The 21,280-nt window shown below is 41.3% G+C and overlaps 1 protein-coding gene across 1 annotated transcript in view; it reads left to right on the forward strand.

The window, feature by feature from the left end:
* Positions 1-17,840, forward strand: part of TBC1D30 (TBC1 domain family member 30) — a 70,085-nt gene extending 52,245 nt beyond the window's left edge. The window contains 8 exon segments of the mRNA XM_033116935.1: positions 6,680-6,792; positions 8,417-8,436; positions 8,439-8,555; positions 10,804-10,835; positions 10,837-10,929; positions 10,931-11,012; positions 14,282-14,707; positions 14,710-17,840. Coding sequence (XP_032972826.1) covers positions 6,680-6,792; positions 8,417-8,436; positions 8,439-8,555; positions 10,804-10,835; positions 10,837-10,929; positions 10,931-11,012; positions 14,282-14,707; positions 14,710-15,062 — 1,236 coding nt within the window. The 3' untranslated portion in view covers positions 15,063-17,840.
* The last annotated feature ends 3,440 nt before the right edge of the window (positions 17,841-21,280 follow it).

Below are 21,280 nucleotides of genomic sequence, written 5' to 3' on the forward strand. Positions count from 1 at the left end.
GCTCTAATACAGTCAGCATTTTGCTGCCAGGGTAACAGTCTACACTTACTGTTTGGCCATTTCACTGTTTTTCATGAAACCTTCAGTGCTTCCTTGTTATTAACTAGAGTAAATAAAATGCTTCAGTCTAGTTTCCTAGGCCCTGTATTAACTTCTACAAATATTTATTTAATATCTCTATATGTCAGAAGCCTTCCTTGAGGGAATTAATGTCTGATTTTACCTTTGAAGACAGATAGTAGTTGGTCAGGCTCTGTGTGTGTGTGTACATGTGTGTGCACACGCGTGTTCACATAGAACAGGTGCACACACATGCCAGCGTGTTTGTGTGTATGTGTTGGAGGCAGTGGTACAGAGCAGAGAGGGAATTCCTGGTTGAAAGGGCAGCATGAGCAAAGCCATGGCAGTGGAAACCTTTATGGTGTGTGAAGGAAACTACAAGGAATTTGGTATTCCAGGATGGGTTATGGAAGACCACAACCCACGGCAAAGAACTTGGATGTGATCTTTTAGGTCAGTTGTGAAATATGCTTGCTGGAGTTGTAGGGCTTCTGTGGAGCCTTTGGAAAGGGAAAAAAAGACCATGTGTGGAGCTGTGGACCTGAAAGCTTTGTTTTAAAACATTTCGGAAGGATTTTTTTTTTAATCATTTTTTTCTTTTAATTTTATTGGCGAATATTAGGGAGGAGTGTGTTTCTCCAGAGCCCCTCAGATCCAAGTCGTTGTCCTTCAATCTCGTGGAGGACGCAGCTCAGCTCCAAGTCCAGTTGCTGTTTTCAATCCTTAGTTGCAGGGGGCGCAGCCCACCATCCTATGTGGGAATCGAACCGGAAACCTTATTCTTGAGAGCTCGTGCTCTAATCAATTGAGCCATCCGGCTGCCTCTCCAGAAGCTCAGGGCAGCTTGTTATCTTCAATCTAGTTGTGGAGGCCGCAGCTCACTGGCCCATGTGGGAATTGAACTGGCAACCCTGTTGTTCAGAGCTCACACTCTAACCAACTGAGCCATCTGGCAGCCCCCAACCTGAAAGCTTTTAAAGAGAGGAGGTAAATGGTCTGAGTTGTTTCTTATATCGACTACATGGGCAGGTCTGTAATAGGTGGACTTGAAGTGGTCAGGTCTGAGAGTGGTGAGGAAGCAGTGAGGGGTAGAAACAAGAATGGAACAGAGACAATCCTTAGAAGGTGAATTTGGCAGGACTTGGTCACAGAAAATGGATATGGCGTCAGGGAGAAAGAACTGGAGGAGACAAGGGCAACCTGAATGTTTCTGGCTTAGGAAGAAGAGGGTGAGTTTGTGGGGAAGGTTAAATTTATTTTCAGACAGGTTGCATTGGTGGTTCGCTTTGGCCACCCTGTTTCTTACCTGTCCAAAGGTATTTCTCATTACGTCACGACCAGAACCTACTGCACTGGTCATAGTAGCTCGGTTCCCGCCCTCCTCTTAGTCTATGTGCATTCCTGGGAGAGGGCTTGACGTTCCCTCTGACACTGTCTGTGAACGTCCTATCCACCCATCTGGCTCCTACTCAATCTGTTTTCTTTGCCATCCCCACACAGCTTCTGTTATCTCAGCCCTCACTGATGACATCTCTGGTACTCCTCCAGTACTTAAAAATTTTCAACAATTGATTAAATGCTAATTACAGATTATTTTATATTGTTGGTATTTTTTTCAAATATGTTAATCTTATTTCTCTACTGACGTAGCAAGTTCCTTAATGATACCGTGTTTCACCGAAAAGAAGACCTACCCTGAAAATAAGCCCCAGTTAAAATCGTCAGTTAGATGGACGCATTTAGTATGTTATGGCGATGTTCCAGAAGAAGATGACGTGACTGTATTTGAATAAATGTAGGTTGTTGTACATGAAAAAATAAGACATCCCCTGAAAATACGCTCTGATGTGTCTTTTGGAGCAAAAATTAATATGAGCCAGGTTTTATTTTTGGGGAAACATGGGAGGAGCCTCTTATTATTCTGTATCTTCATAACACCCAATGTAGTGCTAAGAATACATCTGGTTGCTCGATGAATGCATAGAATCATGGAACATTAGAACTTGAGGCAGTGGTTTTTAAACTTGACTGTGTAGAAGAAACATCTCAGGAGTGCATTAAAATGCAGGCGTTTGGTCCATCGGTGGTTCTGAGGCAGACGGCTTTTTTTTTTTTTTTTTTTTTTTTTTTTTATCAGAGATGTAAAGTTTTATTGATCTGCTTCTTGCATAGCCATGAGTCAAAATTGTCCTGGGTTTTACCTTACACCATTTACAAAAATTAATTCAAATTGGATCATAGACCTAAGTGTAAAACCTAAAACTTTAAAACCTCCAGAAAAAAATGTAGGAGAAAACCTTTGTAGCCTTTGGAAGATGATTTCTTAGATATGATACAAAAACAAGCAACCAAACAAAATCATGCTCCATAAAAGAGAAAGTTGGTGTCTTGGACTTCATCAAAATGAAAAGCTTCCGTTCTTTGAAAGACACTTAAGAAAATGAAAAGACAAATCAAAGACGGAGGAAGTATTTGCAAAATGCATATCTGATAAAAGAATCATATCTAGAATATACAAAGAACTTTTAAACAACACTTAGAGAAACTCTGGTTTAAAAAAAGCTTAAAGATCAACTAACCTATGTAATGCTGTCACTTTACAGAGAAGAAACTAAGACTTTAAGAGCAAGCATCTTGCCAGTTTCTTAGGTGGTCTAGTGGCAGATCGAGGACTGGAACCCAAGTCCCCAACTCCTGGCCTCGTGATTTTTTCCCCACCACCCAACACACTGCTTTCACCTTATTCAAAACATATCTTTCTAAAAGCCGAAATCCTCTCTAGAAGAATAAGGCAACATTTTATTTCATTTAAAGTTCAAACATTGCCAGAATGAATGAGAGATATGTTGAGATACACCTGCCATCATTATCCTCTAGGAATTTCCAACATTAGGTATTAGGAGAAAAGAGAACCACCTCATTACTCTGCTGTAAGAGAATCCTAGAGGGAAAAATGTGGGCTATGGCTTGATTGATTAGATTCCATCTTTGTAGCATTTCTCCTGCCAAAGAAAACATCTGGCTGAAGATAAACTGAGCTTAATTTTATACAACTTATGTTTTCATATTTCTCATAAAAGCATGTCAATAATGAAAAGAATATATAATTCCTTTTCAGCAGTATCTAAATATAAATGTCTATGTGAGTGTGTGTTGGTAGTTAGAATAGTAAATAGATGTGTTGGTTTTCCCCTGGCATCACAGAATATTAAGGAGAGAAATACTGAATGCCATTTCAAGCCACTCTCTTTTCTGTATTCACTCTTTTAAAAAAAATTCATGTAATGGCTGTGATCCAATTATGGTGGACCTTAAATCTGTCAGCAAACCTGAAATGGCTCCAGATGAAAAATGTGGACTGCATGTCAAGTTTTTTATTTTTGAGCTAAAGAGATGAAAGGATTCTCCCTGTTTGGTCTTCCCCATTTCTTTCAATTCTGAGTACCAGACACAAAATAATCTGTTTTTCTCCCCCTTGTAAATCACATCACTTTTTTTTTTATTATTAACAATGGCTATTTTTTAAAATGATAGTGTTAGAGAAAGATTGTATACATAGATTTCAGTCAGACTTTTCACAGTCTCTCATAATTCTTTGACAGCAATATAAAAAAAATTTAGTTACGTGTGATTCTTAGAAAGGTTCCTAGGTGCTTAGAAAAACTGAACCCAAGGTGCTTGTCAGTAATTTACTGTTTCCTGGTGGAGCTCTCAAGTGTCACAAGGCGGGACCTGCCCTTGGACTGTTCACTCTTTTCCATCTGTGATGGGGTGGAAATTATAAGGATGTGGATGCTTGTTCAATAGAAGGATAATGTTTGATTAATTAGTGCTGTCAAAAATCGAAACCATCTGCCCTGCAAAATAGAACGTGCTGGAAGTGTTTAAGTAGCACCTTTATGACCATCTGTTGGAGATGGTTTCGAGGGAACTCCTGCTTGGGAAGAAGGTTGAACTAAATTATGTTTAAATTCTTTCCTAACCCTAAGATTCTATTAGTGTACCATATTTTGGCTTTAAGATGATGAGTAACATTTCTTTCTTGGAGTAGGTTGCAAATCCCTAACTTACAAAGTTGAAAACGAGCTTAGGTACCCTGGCGCTGTGGTGATATGCCAGGGAGACTTAATGTTCATGGGATAAACGTACCTTCAGATACGTGAGACCTTCAAATAAGTGCATGATGCGAAGAAGTATCGTAACATTTGTTTCAGGAACACTGATTTCTTCTTTGAAGGACTAAGATAGAGAAAGGAAGAGCAGAAATAAGAAATGAAAGCTCAATGAAGACAATTTTCTTTTTGGTCAGAAGTCTTTAGCCGAGTGGACCTTGAAGGAGTTTGCTAAGTACCCAGTCTATCTACCCTGAGGCAGGATGGGAGAAGTAGAAGCGAGATGTGCTTCCCATTCTTTTCTTGTAAACTTGCTTCATGAGGGTGGACAAGGGAATTTTTTGATAACTTTCTATAAAGCTGACAAAAATAAAACACAAGTGAATCTTCAGCTAGTTACCCATTAATTGTCTTCAGTGAGACATCTTACTTCATTTGGAAGGAATTTTGAAATTCCTAGCGTTAATAATTTCATCTTTTAAGCTTGAATCCAAATGGCATGGGTTTCCTAAGTGTCTGAACCATGTGTCTAAATTGTTAAGTAAGAAAGGTCCCAGGAGTGAGAGGCAGGCTGACTCTTGGCCCAGCAGTGGGACCACATTTGGTGAGAGGCTAAGCTGCTCCCCCGAGGCCCAAGCAGAGGTTTGTGCTCTGGACCTAAAGCTGGGGTGCTGAGGAGAGGATTTCACATCTCTCCGTTTCCCTCAAAAGGGCATATAGAGATAAGACAGATCATAAAAGCAAGGAGGAAAGAATTCTGTGCTGGCAGTGAGGCAGCTCCTCGCATAATGAGCTGTTGGCAACCTTTGTTGGATTGAAGAATTTGACAGTTCATTCTGATGATGTTATTAATGAAATTATATGAAATGTTTCAGGCATTCAGAATGTATTAAAAACGATATAATGAAACTCACACACCCATCACACCCAACTTAATAAATAAAACATTACCAACACAATTGAACACCCTCATATGCTTCTCTGTGATCTCATCACCTCCTCTCCTCTCCTTTCCTCTCCCCTCCCCTCTCCTCCCCCCTCCCCTCCCCTCACTTCCCCCTCTCCCCCTCTCCCTTCCTCTCATCTCCTCCTCTCCTCTCTGAGGTAATGACAGTCCTGAGTTTCATGCCGTTCACTTTTCAGGTGAGGAAAAGGAGGCCCAGAGAGGTTGAGAACCGGCCAATCTCACACACTAGACTAGTGGAAACCACAAATGCCTCCTGCTTCTTTCCATGGGGGAACAGTTCACTATTAATACATTTGGACTGCTTCTCGCCTTTTGGGTATAATTAAGTATGTAGCGTATGAGATAAGACAGTCTAGAGGTGACTTTTGTGGTCCCTATGAGGTATGTAGCTTTACATGATAAGCAATGGAGAATCAAAGGGAAGGAATTTTAGCCAACACTTACGTGTTTGGAATCCTGGGATGGTACAGTAAGATATAAGTGGATACCATGAGGTTCGGGGACAGTCAGATATACATGCTGATTAGAATAAAAATGGTGGTGGGCTGTCACAATGGTGGCTCTGAGCTATGAAGTGAAATAGCAGCACAATTAAGCACCTTTCAGAGCCCTCTTCCTACCAAGGCAAATATTAGATATCTCCTCTAAGCCTTCAGAAAAAGTTCTGCTGAAATGAAAGATACCACTTTAAAATATTTTCCTAGAAAATTTCAGGATATTTGAACAGCTTCCTGGAGAAATGGAAAGTTAGTGTGATTAACATACATTTTCTGGTGAATAAGAGCCTTAAGGGTTGAAGAAATAATATAATTATTTAAAATAATTATATTATTTTAAATAATATATTAAAAAATAATTAAATTTTTGGAGCAATTAAATTTTAATAAAATCAAGAAAGCAAATAAGATTACTTTCCGCCTGCTAATAGAATGATATATAACTTTGAAAGTCTGGAGGAAGCACAGGTGCTTTTCTCATTTTTATTTATAGATTTTTAACAGCCTATGCTTTACACCATCACTTTTTCTTTTTCCTTTAAAAATAACAGCTAACAATTTTCACCTAGAACTCATTTACAGATATTTGAAAAGGTGATCGCAAGATCATCCACTAGACTTAATTTTATCCAACAGACTGACATTAAATGTCTATAAAATTCATCAAAGAAAGCTTTGAACAACTAGCACTACATATGAAGAACACTGATGGGTTCCTTATTAAAGATGTAAGGACGCTGTGGATTGCTGAATTAACACATCCTGGAAACAAGCAGAAGGAAGTCAGACTGCCCTACCTGTTCACTGTGTTCACCAGCTGGAATACCCAGTTGCAGCTGGGTTGATTTGAGAATTCCCTGTGGTATTTATCAGTATTCGTTTGTCTTTCTCTAAAGCGGATATTGAAATAGGACCTTTCCACTTCCTGTGTAAGAAACAGTATTTACCTTATCACACTCAAATCATAATGTCTTTTTCAGGATTGATAAGAGTTATTTAATGTCCCCATTTCAGGCTTGGTATGTTGTGCTTTTGTTTTTCAGACTGTCTATTCTATGGCTCCATTTCCCTTCCCACAATTGGCAGAGTTGAGGGAAAAATACACATACAACATAACACCATTCCCAGCTACAGTGAAACCCACCTCGGTTTCTGGGTAAGGTCTTTTTTTTTTTAATCTTGTTGTTTTCATAATAGAAGACTTAATACCTTAATTTATTATTTTAACTTAATAGCTGTTAAGCACTAGGAATATTTTCAAGGTAGTTTGGTACTTAAAATCTGAATGACTTTTCCCCAAAGGTTTTGATGTAAATTCAAGAGAGAGATTTTTAAAAAGTGTGCTTTCCAAGGAAGATTGAAACATAAACTGAAGGGATATTTAGCAATCCCACAACTTATTTAAAAATATCAAATATTAAAAAATCCCCAATAAATTAAAATAGTATAAAAATGGTGCATGAAGAGACAAACGAGCTAATTTAAAATACTGTAAAGACCAGAAACTGACAAATGTATATACAGGAACTTAGTATATGAAAACTTGGCAAATCAAATCAGTAGTGAAAAGGTAATACTATTTAGTAAATGGTGCTGGGCCAATGAGACCTAATCTGGAAAGAAAGAAAGTTAGAATCATGCTTCATATCATACACCAGGATAAATTCCATATAGATGAAAGAGTTAATAGAAAAAATGAAATAATAAAATTCACAAAAGAAAATATGGAAGAATGGTTTTAGTTTTTTGGAATTGGGAAGACCTTAGTAACTGACTCAAAATGAAAAAATAAATAAAATAAAAAAAGGAAAAAATTAAGTACTTTAAAAATAATTTTATGCACAACTAAAAACAAAACAGAATCTCCATAAGCAGACAAAAAATATTTGTGGAAAAATATTTATTTGTTACTGATATCTCTCATGTATAAAGTTCCTAGAAATTAATAAAAAAATGACCACCCGACTGAAAAATGATGAAAGGATGGGAAACAGCTAATTTACATAAAAGGCAGCATCACTTATACTAAGAGAAATTTAGCTTGTAATTAGATTGAGATTCTTTTTTTTTAACCTATCAGATGGACAAAAAATTCAAAAGGTTGATGTATATTCTCGATAAGGCGATAGAGTAACAGACACAGATTGCTGGTGAGAGATTAATTACTACAGGATTTGTGGTAGGCAAGTTGGCAGTATTTGCTAAAATTACCAATGCATATATCCTTTGACCCAGCAATTGTACCTTTATGAATTACCCCACAAATATATTTGTACACATATGAAACACAGTATATATAAGGTTACTTATTGCAGCTTTGTTTATCATATAGTGTAATATTGCAAACCACTCAAATGTACATCGTTAGCACCTGGTTCTATAATATGAGTTACATACATACAGCACAATGCAGCTGTTAAAAAAGGATGAGGAAGCTCTTTGTATGAATATGGAAAGATTTCTTAGTTGAATAAAAGCAGGATGCAGAAGAGTATATATATTGTATGTTAATATTTATGCAAAAAACAGGAGAAAAGTGAGACTATACCGTCATATTTGCTTATCCATCATAAAGAAACTGAAGAATACATAAGCTAGTGACAGTGGTCACCTGTGGACATTAGATGGGATAAGACCGGGCAGAAGTTGGACAGGGATGGGAGAGACTTTTTATGTACATAAATAAAATACATATCACATTAAACCATGTGACTGTATTACTTTTTAAAAATGCACTATTTCCTTTGAATATTTCATTTTCTTCTTTTATGTTTTCCAAGACGACATGGTAAGGTCAGAGACGTGATGAAGAAAATGACCCAGATGACGAAGACGCTATTGCTAATGCAGTGGGGTGTCTTGGACCTTTCAGTGGGCTCCTGGCGCCTGAACTGCAGAAGCACCAAAAGCAAATTAAAGGTAACAATGTGGTTCTTTATTTAGATTATAACAGTGTACTGGTTTATGATACAGGGGCATTATTATTGGTCCTAGCAATGCCTGTTGTTTCCTGAACTAGTTACCACCATTAAAGGTCTTTATTAAAAGTATCTTCTCTGTTACTTTAATAGGATCTCTCCCTGATATGTGTTGCATGCATTATATACATATAATTTTTTTATAGTAACTTTTTGCCTCCCACTCATCTGATTCAACTTTGGATGCTCAGTTTCTGAGCACAGACATAGAGCCTAGAATATAGTACATGCTTACTCTATTCTTTTGGAGTTTAATGGAATTCATTCTAGATGGCTTCTCTTCCACTATAGAAATACCCTCTGAAGCTAAAACCCTATGGTAATCTCTACTGAATTTGAGAGATAAGAAACTCATTGTCACATCGCTCCACTTAGATGCCTCCACTTAGCCCATGGTTTTGTAGTTGCAAGAGATAACATCCACCTACCAGTTCTGTTAATAGTTCTTCTTTTTGGAGCAAAACAAAACAAGTCCATTTCCTCTTCTACTGGATGTCTCTCTCAAATGTTTCAGGACAACCATCATGTTCTCCAAAGCTTTCTCTAGGGCACAAGTTCAGAATTTCTTCAAGCATTTCTTATAACATAGGACTTTCAGAACTTTTAATATCCTACAAATTCACTTCTCCATTTGCTTTTTTTCCTTGTGCAGAATAGACTTCCTGTGGTTTAGACATTATCGATAATAAACTCCTCTGAGGTAGCTCGTGGTTCTCTCACTATGTTCTTTCCAACCTTGAGTGGCAGCTCTTCCTTTACGATATTTATTCTACTTCTAGTGTGAAGACCATTCTCCTGCTAAAAGGGGATAGAAACAATAGATGTTAGGTACATTTGCGTTCTTTTAGTCGTCTGCTAACTTTATACCATCTTCTCAAAGTTGTGGGACTATCTTCTCGTTTTCGTCTTGCTTAGAAATCATCATCATCTTTTTTTTTTTTTTTTTTTTTTGGTCATTTTTGGTAGTGGTGGTTTTGAGTATTTTCCCCAAGCCTTAGCTTGTTTTGAATTTTAACCTGCTTAATGATTTGGGTTCACACTGTTTTGTGGGTATGTCCTTGGTATGTACTCTCCTCTCATTCTTTCAAAAGGCTTTTAAAATGTAAACTCAACAAGAGCCCTGTGAGTTCATAATGCCTTCTGCCTTCTCTTTTGTTGCCTGGATTTCAGCTTTGGTTCTAACCAGGGGATCAATATGTATTTTAACTCTAAAATTTTTGAATCTGCATTTCTATAGTTGGGTCTATGTTCATGTTTTCCCTGTTTTCCTTTCTGTTCAATTATGTGCTCAAAAAGACATGATCACTTTCTCCTAAGTTTTATCTTGTTGGTTTTAAGTTCAGATTAACAGGTGCCCTTTTAATTTCCTTCTCCTTACAGAACTGTGTTTTCAGTAAACAAGGAAGTAAATGTATCAGATGTTCAGCCTTCATCTGAAGAACACTTTTAGCAAATATTAGGATAGCTGAAATGCCCCATTAATCTTTATCTTTTAGCTGATCCACATGGTGCTAGAGACGTAGATCTGTCCCCTGTGCCTTGTGGTCCTCTTCTACACTACTTGTTTCTCTCTCTCTTAGATGTCCCTCAGTTTTATTTAAGGACAAATCTGAGCGTTGTAGGTGTCACAGGAACAGAAATCACATCAGACATAATACACATAATAGATGATTAGGAATTGGTTGCTAAATGAAGAAAAACCAATATGAAGTCTTGATTATTTTATAGAAAACATTGCTATTTTAACTTAAAAACTCACTTTTAATGACTGATTAAACTCTACCAACTATCATTCCCCTATAAATCCTCAGGCAGTTATACGGAATCTCTGCAAAGACTTTAGACATCTGGGCTTATATTTTTCTAAGGGAGTTTTAGAAAATAACAATGACTTTTATCTGGAAACAATTGATCTTAAGTCTATGTAATGAACAAAGTAGTAATAAAATCAAACAACGAACCCACACAGCTCACTTTACACCCACAGTTCGGCTAATAAGAAACTGCAGAAATATTTTCAGGACCAAACTGAAACAAGCACTGTGCAAATTCTAGTTGTACGTTTTTTGTGGTTTAGAATATTCTGGAGGTGAAGATACTTCACCGGTTATAGTGTTATCAGTTCCCCTTTAGCTTTTTTCTCCTCCACTGGCACCACCATCTTCTTGTGTCTCTTCCCTCGAGTACAGGACCAAACGAGGAGCAGAGCCTGAGATCAAGTAAACATTGCAGAGCTGAGTCCAGGAGCCATCAATTCGTGTCGAAGTGAGTACCCACGCCGCGTTAACAGTATGATGATGGAACGCATGACCACAAGATATCAACGCGCTGAAGCGGCAGTATTCTCGGATTAAAAAGAAGCAGCAGCAGCAGGTTCATCAGGTGTACATCAGAGCAGGTAATGGGATTCTTTGTTTCAATCAGTTTCAGCTCTCTGTCAGCTTGTGAAAGGAAGAACAAATATTCTTAGGATGGCCTCAGAATTACTCCTCACTGTAGCTCAGCATCCACCCACACAGCTGGCAGGATGGGTAAAGGTCAAGCATATTTAGCACCTTATTTTTTAAATTTTATTTTATCAGGCTCTAAAGAAGAAAACGACCACGGGTTCTTTCTAGGTCTCAAGGACCAGGCAACTGATGGTATTAAACACATCTTTCCTTTGTGTGCTTGTGGAGAGGGGTTTGCAAATGATTCGAATGTTGCAAAGCCAAGCAATCCTTGGACTTGAGACATTTTGCAGCTATTGCCTCCTAAATTTCAGGCGTTTGAAAATAGAAGTTAGTGATGTATGCACTAGTAAATTACACTATCCACTAGTCGTTTCGGTAGCAATATGACAGATGTGATCAGAGAAAAAGGAAAAAGCTACGAGTACGCCTCGCTGACGGGTTAGCAGTGTCTTGGCAATCTGCTGAGGAGGCAGTTGTTAAGGATTGTTAAGCTTCTGTCTTCTTTTCCAAGGATTGTTAAGCTTCTGTCTTCTTTTCCAAGGAGTGTTAAGCTTCTGTCTTCTTTTTCCAAGGATTGTTAAACTCTTTCTTCTTTTTCCTTTTTTAATTCCAAAATCCCAGTGAACAATCTGCTTTACTGTCATTATATGCTGATTTGGGAATCGGTTTTTTGTCTCGTTCTAAGGGAAATCCGAAAGAAAATGATGCCTATCCGGAATTAACTAAAACACCAATCTGACGTGTTTTTAAGAGACTTGTGAGCATGTGACTGATCTTGCACAAAAAACTGAATTTACCTCCCACTTATCAGGAGGAGTAAGCAACTTCTTGAAGATTCTTCCTTTATCCAGAATCATGAAGAAAGCAATCACACAAGCACTACAACTAACAACGACAGCACTTTAATTTTTCAAACCATTGGCACATGCATGTCCTCATTTTGTCCTTAGAACAAATCCGTGAGGAAGTCAAGGACAGATATTCCAATATCTTTTTAAAGATGAGGAAGTGATGATTCAGGAAGGCTTAGCAATTGTCCCCGATTACATAGCTATAGTGAGTGATCCATCAGGTGAGGGCTAGAATACCTGTATTCCAATTCTTTGTATATTTCTTTTTTTTAACTGTACCGTACAAACCTTTGGGTGGATGGTGAACAATCGCCACTGGGTACTAAATAAGCCCAGTGCCTTACATTCTAGTCGGGGTCAGCAAACAATGTTCTTTGGGCCAAATCCTGTTTGCTGCCTGTTTTTGTAAAAATAAAGTTTTATTGGCATACAGGCATGACCGTTGTTTACATATTGTCTAGGACCGATTGGCGTTACAATGGCGAAAATATTTATAATCTGGCCCTTGACAGGAAAAGTTGCCAACTCCTACTCTAGATCGTGGTTTTATTTGGTTCTTTTTAGGGAGAGATTGTCGCTCAGAGGCGAAGTTCCAGAGCATTGCTTCTCAAACTTGAGTGTGCCGAGGGATCACTTGGGGATCTGTTAAAATGAAGGCTCTGTTTGAGTAGGTTTGGGGTGGGGCTGAGAGTCTGCATTTCCAACAAGCTGTTAGGAGATGCTGTGCTGCTGGGTGGGGACCACTGAGTAGAAAGCTTCGAGAGGGTATGGTATAGGACAGGATTAGCAGCACCGGTGGAGAGATTGAACTTCAGCTAGAGGCCAAAGACCTTGGCTTCTGAGACTTAAAGGGAGGGTGGTAGGGATTGTGGTTGAGGGACCAACTTCCTAGGTTAGGGAGGACAGAATAGCCTCTGTTTTCATGGAGGAATTGGAGGAAAGGCTGTTTGCTTGAGAGTAACTTGGGGGTTGGGTGGGAGCTTAAAGAGAGTAATAAAGATTTGGAGAGGCTGTTGACAGGAGTGGGAGAGTGAAAGGAAAGATTGTTCACAGCAGTGAGGACCCTACACAATAGGAAGTTATGAATTCGAAGAGCTACCAATCCACATGGTTGTGTGATTCTTTTTTTCCCCATAGGAGCCTTTAGCTGCGAGGTCCCTTTTGGAAAAGAGAATGTGAATTGTGGATGGGGGGTTGGGTTTTGCCAGGCATGTGTGACAAAGGGAGAGGGAGGCCTGGAAGGTATTGGCGAGACAGGGGTCCAAGTGATCCGCCGTGCATCTGGCAGGTGGGGGTGTCACTGGGCCAAAGAGAGGCAGGAAGTGAGGAGAAGACTGAGTGATCAGGAACCGAAGTCTCTATGGCTCAGCGCCAGGTAGAGTTCAATAGAAAGACTGAGAGCGAGAAGAGTCAAAGGGGAGACTATCAGAGTTAAATATTTTCCTTGTCAGGGCGACCTGGGTGATAAAGTTTAGGGTGGACCTGGGGAGGTTGGGAACTATGCGGAGGGGTCAGTCAGACAGTAAAGTCACTGAAGGAGGTGGTAAGGTACAGGGTGAAGGGCAGACAGTTGTTAAAGCTTTTGTTGAAGATTGGGGTGTGACCAGAAGCAGGTGACAGTAGCAGAGGAGCATAGAAGGAAGGGTGGCAGGACCTTCTCCTCACTCCTGCTGGCTGCTGTCAGCCCTGGGGCCATGTGTGTCTAAAATTCATCAGAAACGGGGGCCCAGTCAGAGCCACAGGAGGACGACAACAATACCATCAGCTGCCTCCCAGGAGAACAGAGCTTTGGAGGATTTCCAGTTTTCAGCTTGCTTTCACAGTCTATTGAGGACACTATGGTTTTTCATACCAAGGACCAGGCATTGAATAGCTGTGATCTCACCGCATTTTTACCACCTTTTTATCACTTCTCTCATTCTGCTGTCTCTCACTCCATAATGTGCAATGTGTTCTTTCCTTATCTCTCAGAAACTGGCAGCTAATAATCCATATGGTCCTGGTGTTTGACTTATTAGTTGAAAATATCTTCAAAGATTTTCTGGATAGAAGATCTCTGAGGTTGCTGGTCAGAGACAAAAGCTCTGCATGAAAAACATTAGGACTCTAATTAGTCACTTGGGGTCAGCGTCTCCGTTCCTTTTTCCATCCTTAGCCTCTTGTGTCCATTTTGAAGAGGAGGGAATAGGTAGCCCAAGCTCTCTGGTTGAATTCAGTTTCTGCTGCCTTCAGTCACATGACTCTGTCAGTACATGGGGCACATGTGGGAAGGGGTATGGGGACAACCGCTACGTGACTCCTGTTCCACGGTGGATGCGTTTCTCTGTGGTACGTTTCACACAACCTTGCAATGTTTCTTTCAGACAAAGGGCCAGTGACCAGCATTCTGCCATCTCAGATAAACAACTCTCCAGTTATAAACCACCTTCTTTTAGGAAAGAAGATGAAAATGTCAAACAGAGCTGCCAAAAATGCCGTCATCCACATCCCTGGTCACACAGGAGGCAAAATATCTCCCGTCCCCTATGAAGACCTTAAGACGAAGCTCAACTCTCCGTGGCGAACTCACATCCGAGTCCACAAAAAGAACATGACGAGGACCAAGAGTCAGCTGGCCTGTGGGGACACCATTGGGCTGATAGAGGAGCAGAACGAGGGCTGCAAGACTAACAACCTGGGGGCGGCAGAGGCCTTTTCTTCCAGTTGTGTAGCCACAGCTCAAAGAGAAGGTGGCAGCTGCCAAGGCAGCATGGGGAGGACAATCGAAGGGCAGTCTCCGGAGCCGGTGTTTGGGACACCGATGTGTCTACAGTCCAGGTGAAGTTAGAAACCTTGGAACTGGACCGAAAGGGTACTGCTGCTGAAACTGAGCCCAATGTGCACCCGCCCTGTCAGCGGTACTTCCGGGAGCCGCTTGAAGCACCTGGAGAAAACAAAACCACCAGCAAACCGCCTCCAGGGGGCCACCTGAAAACTCCCATCTTTAGCCCCTTTCCCAGCGTCAAGCCACTGCGGAAGTCAGCCACTGCCAGGAATTTGGGGTTATATGGTCCTACAGAAAGAACCCCAACCGTGCACTTTCCTCACATGAGCAGGAGCTTCAGCAAATCCGGCGGTGGAAACAGCAGCACTAAGAAACGATGACATCTCCCAGCACCTGTGTGTCTGCATTCACCTCTCCGTGGTGGTATAAGGGTTCTGGCTGAATGGCTCCAGAAAGAGTTTCAGTTGTCCAGTGAGAACTGATGGATAGGCTCAGAGATGAGCCACAGTCCGTAAAAATTGGAACTGACAGTTTTATAATGGGAGCTAGATTAGGGACGTTTTCCCAACCACTGATAACTGATACAGTGGATTCTTGTGGCAAAATAAATATTGTGGTTTTAAAGTGTGAAGTTTTTCCAGTTTTTCCTTTGTGAGCTGTTTAGAAAAGATTATGTATCTAGACTGTTAACCTCCTCCTGTTCTGAGGGCCTTCAGGGTCCCTGTGACACCCCCCCCTCCCTCAATTCTTCTAGTCCTCTGGGTGTTATTAATACTCAAGCATGCACACACTAGCTTGCTAGAACAGAAACTGTAAAAAGAATAGGTTTCTTAGTTGCAAAAAACTCCCTGATGTCCCTCTTTATGCCCTATCCGGGAATGTGTGTGTGTGAGTTTTCCTTCAGTAGTTTCTTTCAGCCAGTCTCAAAATTGTTTTTTAGTCTCATGCTAAAGTGCAGGAGAAAATCTAGGTAGCCTTTCCTTCCCTATTCTATTTCTACCCGCGAAATGAAGAAAACCTTTGTCTGTTGAAATTTAGGTTGATCACCAACTTGAAGATCTTGCGCAGGGAACACAAATGGGATATGCATTCAGCAACTGCTCTGAACAGCTTGCTAATTCCAGTAAGCTTCCCCAAGGTTCCTTTTCTCCTCTCACTGGATGTTTTGGTTCTCAGTGGTGGGATGGCTCGACGGGCTGGACATGCAGCTCATTTACCTCCCAAGCTCTCTATGGCAGAAGTGGCGAGGCCTGTGCTCAAAAGCGAGAACACAGCACCTGCAACTCTGTTACTTGAAGTTGTGCTTTTTTTGATTGAATACGTTGTTACCTGAACACTGCCTTTTTCTGGAGAAGGTCCCAGTGCTTTCTAGCTCTCGCTCACTCACTTCTCACCCCCTCTGCCCCCCCATCCCAGCAGGTCAGACAGAGACAGACCTGTTATCTCCACTATGCAGATGGGAACTCAGCCACAGAGAGGGGAAGTAGCACTTCAGATACTCAAGGTAAATGCTGCCAGCAATCAACTTAGCCATGTTTCCTCCCCTGCAATAGGCGAGTTTAATGCTCCTTGTACAAAGATGCATTGGCTACGTCGGTTCTAGAAACCAAGACTGGGAAGCCATTCACTGCAGTCCCTCCTGGCTCAAAGGACCTGTCTCCAGACCTTACAGAGTCCTGTGATGGTGTTTCACAGAACCAACTCTAGCCTTTTTACCAAAAGGCAGTTCATTGTAAAAATGCTGCATGCAGCTGTCATTTGGCTAAGCAAAAGTCTCACTCCTTAATCCCCTTCTCCCACTGTCATGAGAAGAACAGGCTCAGCATCTTCATCCTTGTGTGGAAGACCTTGGCTGGGCTTGCGGGCACGTGGTTAATGTGGCCAACATTAATTTGAGCTAATCAGATTGTTAATTCTGAAACCAAAGCTGTAGTTTTAGACAGGGCCTTTACTATGAGAGGCATTCATTTTTATTATAAAATAATGAGGTTGTGTGTGGGCTTTTTGAAATAGAAAGCACAAGAATGACATGTACAGTGAGAAAAGTCGTTTTATCCCTCTTGTGATATTTTTACATCCAAAGGAACTAAAAATGGAAAACATGACTAATAAGATATTGCAGTTTCAGTCTTGAATTCTGTTCCGTTGGACGTTAGCATGTAGCTTCTTAAAAAGCAACCACACCCACAGCCTATGTCTTGGGAAGGGTGGAGGTGGAGAGTTGGGCTTACTCGGCAGACCTGGGGACTGAGACCCACTGCTTTTCCTAAAGTTAAGCAAATGACACGATTTTCTTCCATCCGCTAAACTTTATAGGTAAGAAGGATTCCACCTCATATTCTTCTCTCCTCCCCCTTCCCAAATGAGTCACAGATAGTCTTGTTCCCCTGGAGGGATGTCTGACTTGAATAGAGAATTGTTCTTTCCTCTCTTGAGTCAGCTCCCAGCTCCCGACTGTCTGAGTCCGAGTCTGGGGGTGGGTAAGAGGTGGAGGCCACTGATGGCAGTCCTTAGGACGGCGCCACTGCTGTCAACCAACTTTCTCGGTGTTCGCAGCACTTGCCATACCTAGTTCCCGTGCTGGTCTTCTTGAGAAAGGGATGGATGAGATGGCACATGGATTGGGAGGACTATTTGTTGAATGAATAACTGAAAGGATAATAGTCTTTTGAGGTAAAAATGACCTTGTCAGGACTTTACAAACCAACAGATTCCTGTTAAAGCCCTCTCTGTACCAATAATGTGCATGCATCGTACCATGTAATCACTTCCGGTTTTGAATTGGTCAATATTATATAAGCCTTGCCCTACTTTAGAAAATGAAGAAATCTGCAGGAGCCTCTACCACACAGCATGTACAAAGACCAGTACGAAACTCATTATCTTCCCTATGTATTGGACACTTGTCTGCAAGCACCAGAAGTACTTACCAAGTAGCGGTTTTCTTTCTCTTAGATATGTCTGTACTCTGTCAGCACTTGTAGCGGGAATCGACTCCTTCTGTTGTCTGTGCCCCTCCGTCCTCTCACAGAAGCCTCCGATGATCTAAACCTCGTTTGTAATATCGACCTATGGGCTGTAACTGTTTGGAATACTGTATTCCCTTTTTTGTCTCTCTTGTTCTGAAGAACTGTATTGATCACAAAGATATATGCATAAAGATTCTCATTGTTGTAGTTGTTGTGCCGTTTTCTATCTGGACACTGTTGTGAGACTCCCCTTCCCTTTCTCTTTCCTCTTCAACTTCCCCCACCCCCCACTTTGGTCACGTGAACCAGGGAAACAGCCAGTAAGTTTCATGGCCCCTGATCTAATCACTGGGTTGGGTGGTGGCCTATGCCCTGCTGAGAACTTGGCAGAATAGTGGGTTCCTGAATATGAGTGAGCTAAGAGATTACTTACGAGTGTGTGTGTTTAAAATTAACCTTGAGGCTTTCCTTTGTTTCACTAAAACGACTATAAGAAAGCAACTTAGCTTTCTGGTTTATGGATTCTAGATTAGTAGAGAGCTGTGATCAAGTGGACAGATGCTACCATCTCCCTTCGTAAAGCCTCTCCTTCTACTCTTTCTGAGCCACTGGCTTCGCTGCCTACAGCCATCATCTGAGGCAGCATTTAAATATATATGTTTCCTAGGAAAGTGACATATGTCTTAAGAGAATTTGGAAAACAGAAAGAATACAAGGAATTGTCTGTATTGTGGTATGGATCTTCCCAACATGGCATTATATGTGTATGGGTGTGTATACACACCGTTATCTACGAGAAGGTGTGTTGAGCGTACTAGTTTAAGCCGTCTTTCCAGTAAATGCTCTTATACGACATCATTTTCAGTGACCAGTATTCCATCATGTGTTCATGCCAGAATTCACATAACCGCTACCTGTCGTGCAGGTTGTTTCTGACTGTAGATCGTGCTGGAGCAAACAAGCATTGGGACACTTACATCTTTGTGCACAGCCTTAAGTGTTTTCTTCAGGCACGTTCGTAGAGGTGGAGCTGCAGAGTCAGAAAAGTATGTGCGTTTTTAAGATTTACATATATTGCCAAACTGCCATCCTTAAAAGTTGAACTTATTGTACAAGCAATGAACGTGAATGCCTGTTTCCCTGTACCTCTGCGAGGGGCAGCGACTGTTTTTTTCTTTTTCGAGGACCTCCAGTATTGACAGAAGTAGTGATAATGGGCATTCATGTCTCACTCCTGCCCCTTAAGGGAACCATTAGTGAGATGTTGCTAAGATTTCTGGTAGGTATCTTTTATCAGGATGAGGAAATCACCTTTATTCTTTGCTCGTTATGAATTTTTTTATTTTTATTGGGGGTGGCAATTGTTAGTAAAATTACATAGATTTCAGGTGTACAATTCTGTATTACATCATCTATAAATCCCCTTGTGTGTTCACCACCCAGAGTCAGTTCTCCTTCCCACACCATATATTTGATCCCCCTTACCCTCATCTCCCACCCCCCAACCCCTTACCCTCTGGTAACCACTAAACTATTGTCTGTGTCTATGAGTTCTTGTTTCTCATTTGTTTGTCTTGTTCTGAATTTTTTTTTTTAAATCGTCAACAAGTATTGAACTTTATCAAATGATCCCTAGTTGTATCCTTTGAGACGGAAGTAATGCTTGAGACTGGGTATCTTGAACTTGAGAAAATAACCATTACCAGGTTTCATCAAAGAATAGGAACTATTTTAGCGTTGGAAGGGATAGCAGTAAAAGTTTTATGTGCAGATTTTTATTGCAGTATTTAATTTACTTGTCAAAAAGTGGAAACAACGTCAACAGCTGAGAACAGGGGAAATGGTTAGGTAAGCTATGGTTCATCCACAGGATGGAAATGCAATGTCCCGTGAGTGTTTGGTCCATTGAAATGGCGGTTATCTGTTACCCACACGAGGCAGTTCAGATTCAAGTTGGCAAAGTCTGGAGTCACAGTCACCGGATACAGCTGTGGCTCGGGGGCCCTTCCTGGATGGGGGCTAAAAGCAGAACTGTGCAGGTGGTTCTTCCACAGATGCAGCCTGTGCTCTATCAAACGGGGACCGAAAGGGACCTGTAGACTTTGCAGGTTGGGTCAGCTCCCACTAGGGTCCCTGCCAGCCCACTCCTGAAGCTAAGTCTACTTCTTCCCTGGTGCTCAGCTCCGGTGAAAGCCACTGACCTCCTGCAAAGTCACGCTCCCTGCCACTCTCTTCCTTTCAGCACAGGGAAGCAGCATCTGTCTGCTCCACCCTGTGCCCCCAACGGCCTCCAGAGTCTTTTCTTAAAGTTAAAAACCCAGAAAGTCGACTGATTCTAATATTTGCATTCCCTAGCACAGTCCTAGTTTTCCTAGTCGACGCTGATCCCTGGGAAGGTGGTGGATGCATTTCCTTTAAGGGCAACAGCTGTCTGGGAGGTCACTGTAATATCTGATACCTCAACCCAGGTGTCTCTCCACCCCTGGAGAGTCCAGCAATCTGTATTAAAACAAAATGAAGCAGCAACAAGACAAGCTCTCCTAGAAATTTTGACAATTAACTATATTTGGAACCATTGGTAAATCTAACTATTTTAAGGGTCTCTTAACTAGTCGCCCCTACCCTGCCCCACCTGTTTCTCTTGCTGTGGCTACACATTGTTGCCAGAGTGATCCTTCTAAAACGAAAAACGGATCAAACCACTCCTTCAATCGCTGCCCATTTTCTGGAGGAGAAAAGTTAAAATCTTTATCTTAGCTTGATCTGGCCCAGGGTTATTTCTCCAGCTTATTTTCCCACCATCTTTCCCATTCATCGCCTTCTGTGATTTATCATCAACAGCACAATAACCCCAACCCTGTGTTGAGACCCTGTGTGCTAGGCACCCTATTAGCTGTTTTACACATGTCATCTTGCTTATTTCTTCCAAGCACCCCAGGAAGCCTATTATCCCTGTATTAGAGATGATAAAAGTGGGGTGAGCGGTTGTGTCCTTGACCACGGTCACCTGGCTGGTAAAGAGCAGAGTTCTGATTTGTTTGACACCAGAGCCTGAACTCTTTCCTTTGCTACAGTGTCTGACAACAACAAATTTCCCTGAAAGCTCCTTGCTCTCCCAACACCCTCGTAAACCAATGCTGAGAGCACCCTGCTTGCTCCAGTCTGCGTGGGAAACACCCAACCATCCTTTTAGTCTTACCACACACATTATTGGGGGAATCCAATCCACGATCCTTTCCAATAGTATGATTTTGGTCAAGTTACTTAACATCCGGGACTTTCGATTTCCACATCTGTACTATGAGAAGAATAATCTCAATCTCGTAAGGTTTGGTGTGGACATTTGATATTTTGCTGTGTAGAATTAGCTACCTTCCTTTGGCAACCATGTCATGAATTTCCTTGGGGATCCAGTCCTCCTCCACCTCTGTCCCCGTCTGTCTGGTGAGGCTGATGGAGAACAGAGCCTGAGCTAAGCCTCTCAGCACTCTCGCTCTTCCTGGCTATGGTGTCTGACCCACGGTGAAACACAGGCAAAGAATCTCAGTTCCTGGGCTCTTGTTTTGAACTCTTGGGGAAGCCGACATGCTCACTTCTACTGGATTTGAACCTGGAAGGACAAAGCCCAG

Source organism: Rhinolophus ferrumequinum, chromosome 10, assembly GCF_004115265.2.
Source record: "Rhinolophus ferrumequinum isolate MPI-CBG mRhiFer1 chromosome 10, mRhiFer1_v1.p, whole genome shotgun sequence".
Lineage (NCBI taxonomy): Eukaryota > Metazoa > Chordata > Mammalia > Chiroptera > Rhinolophidae > Rhinolophus > Rhinolophus ferrumequinum.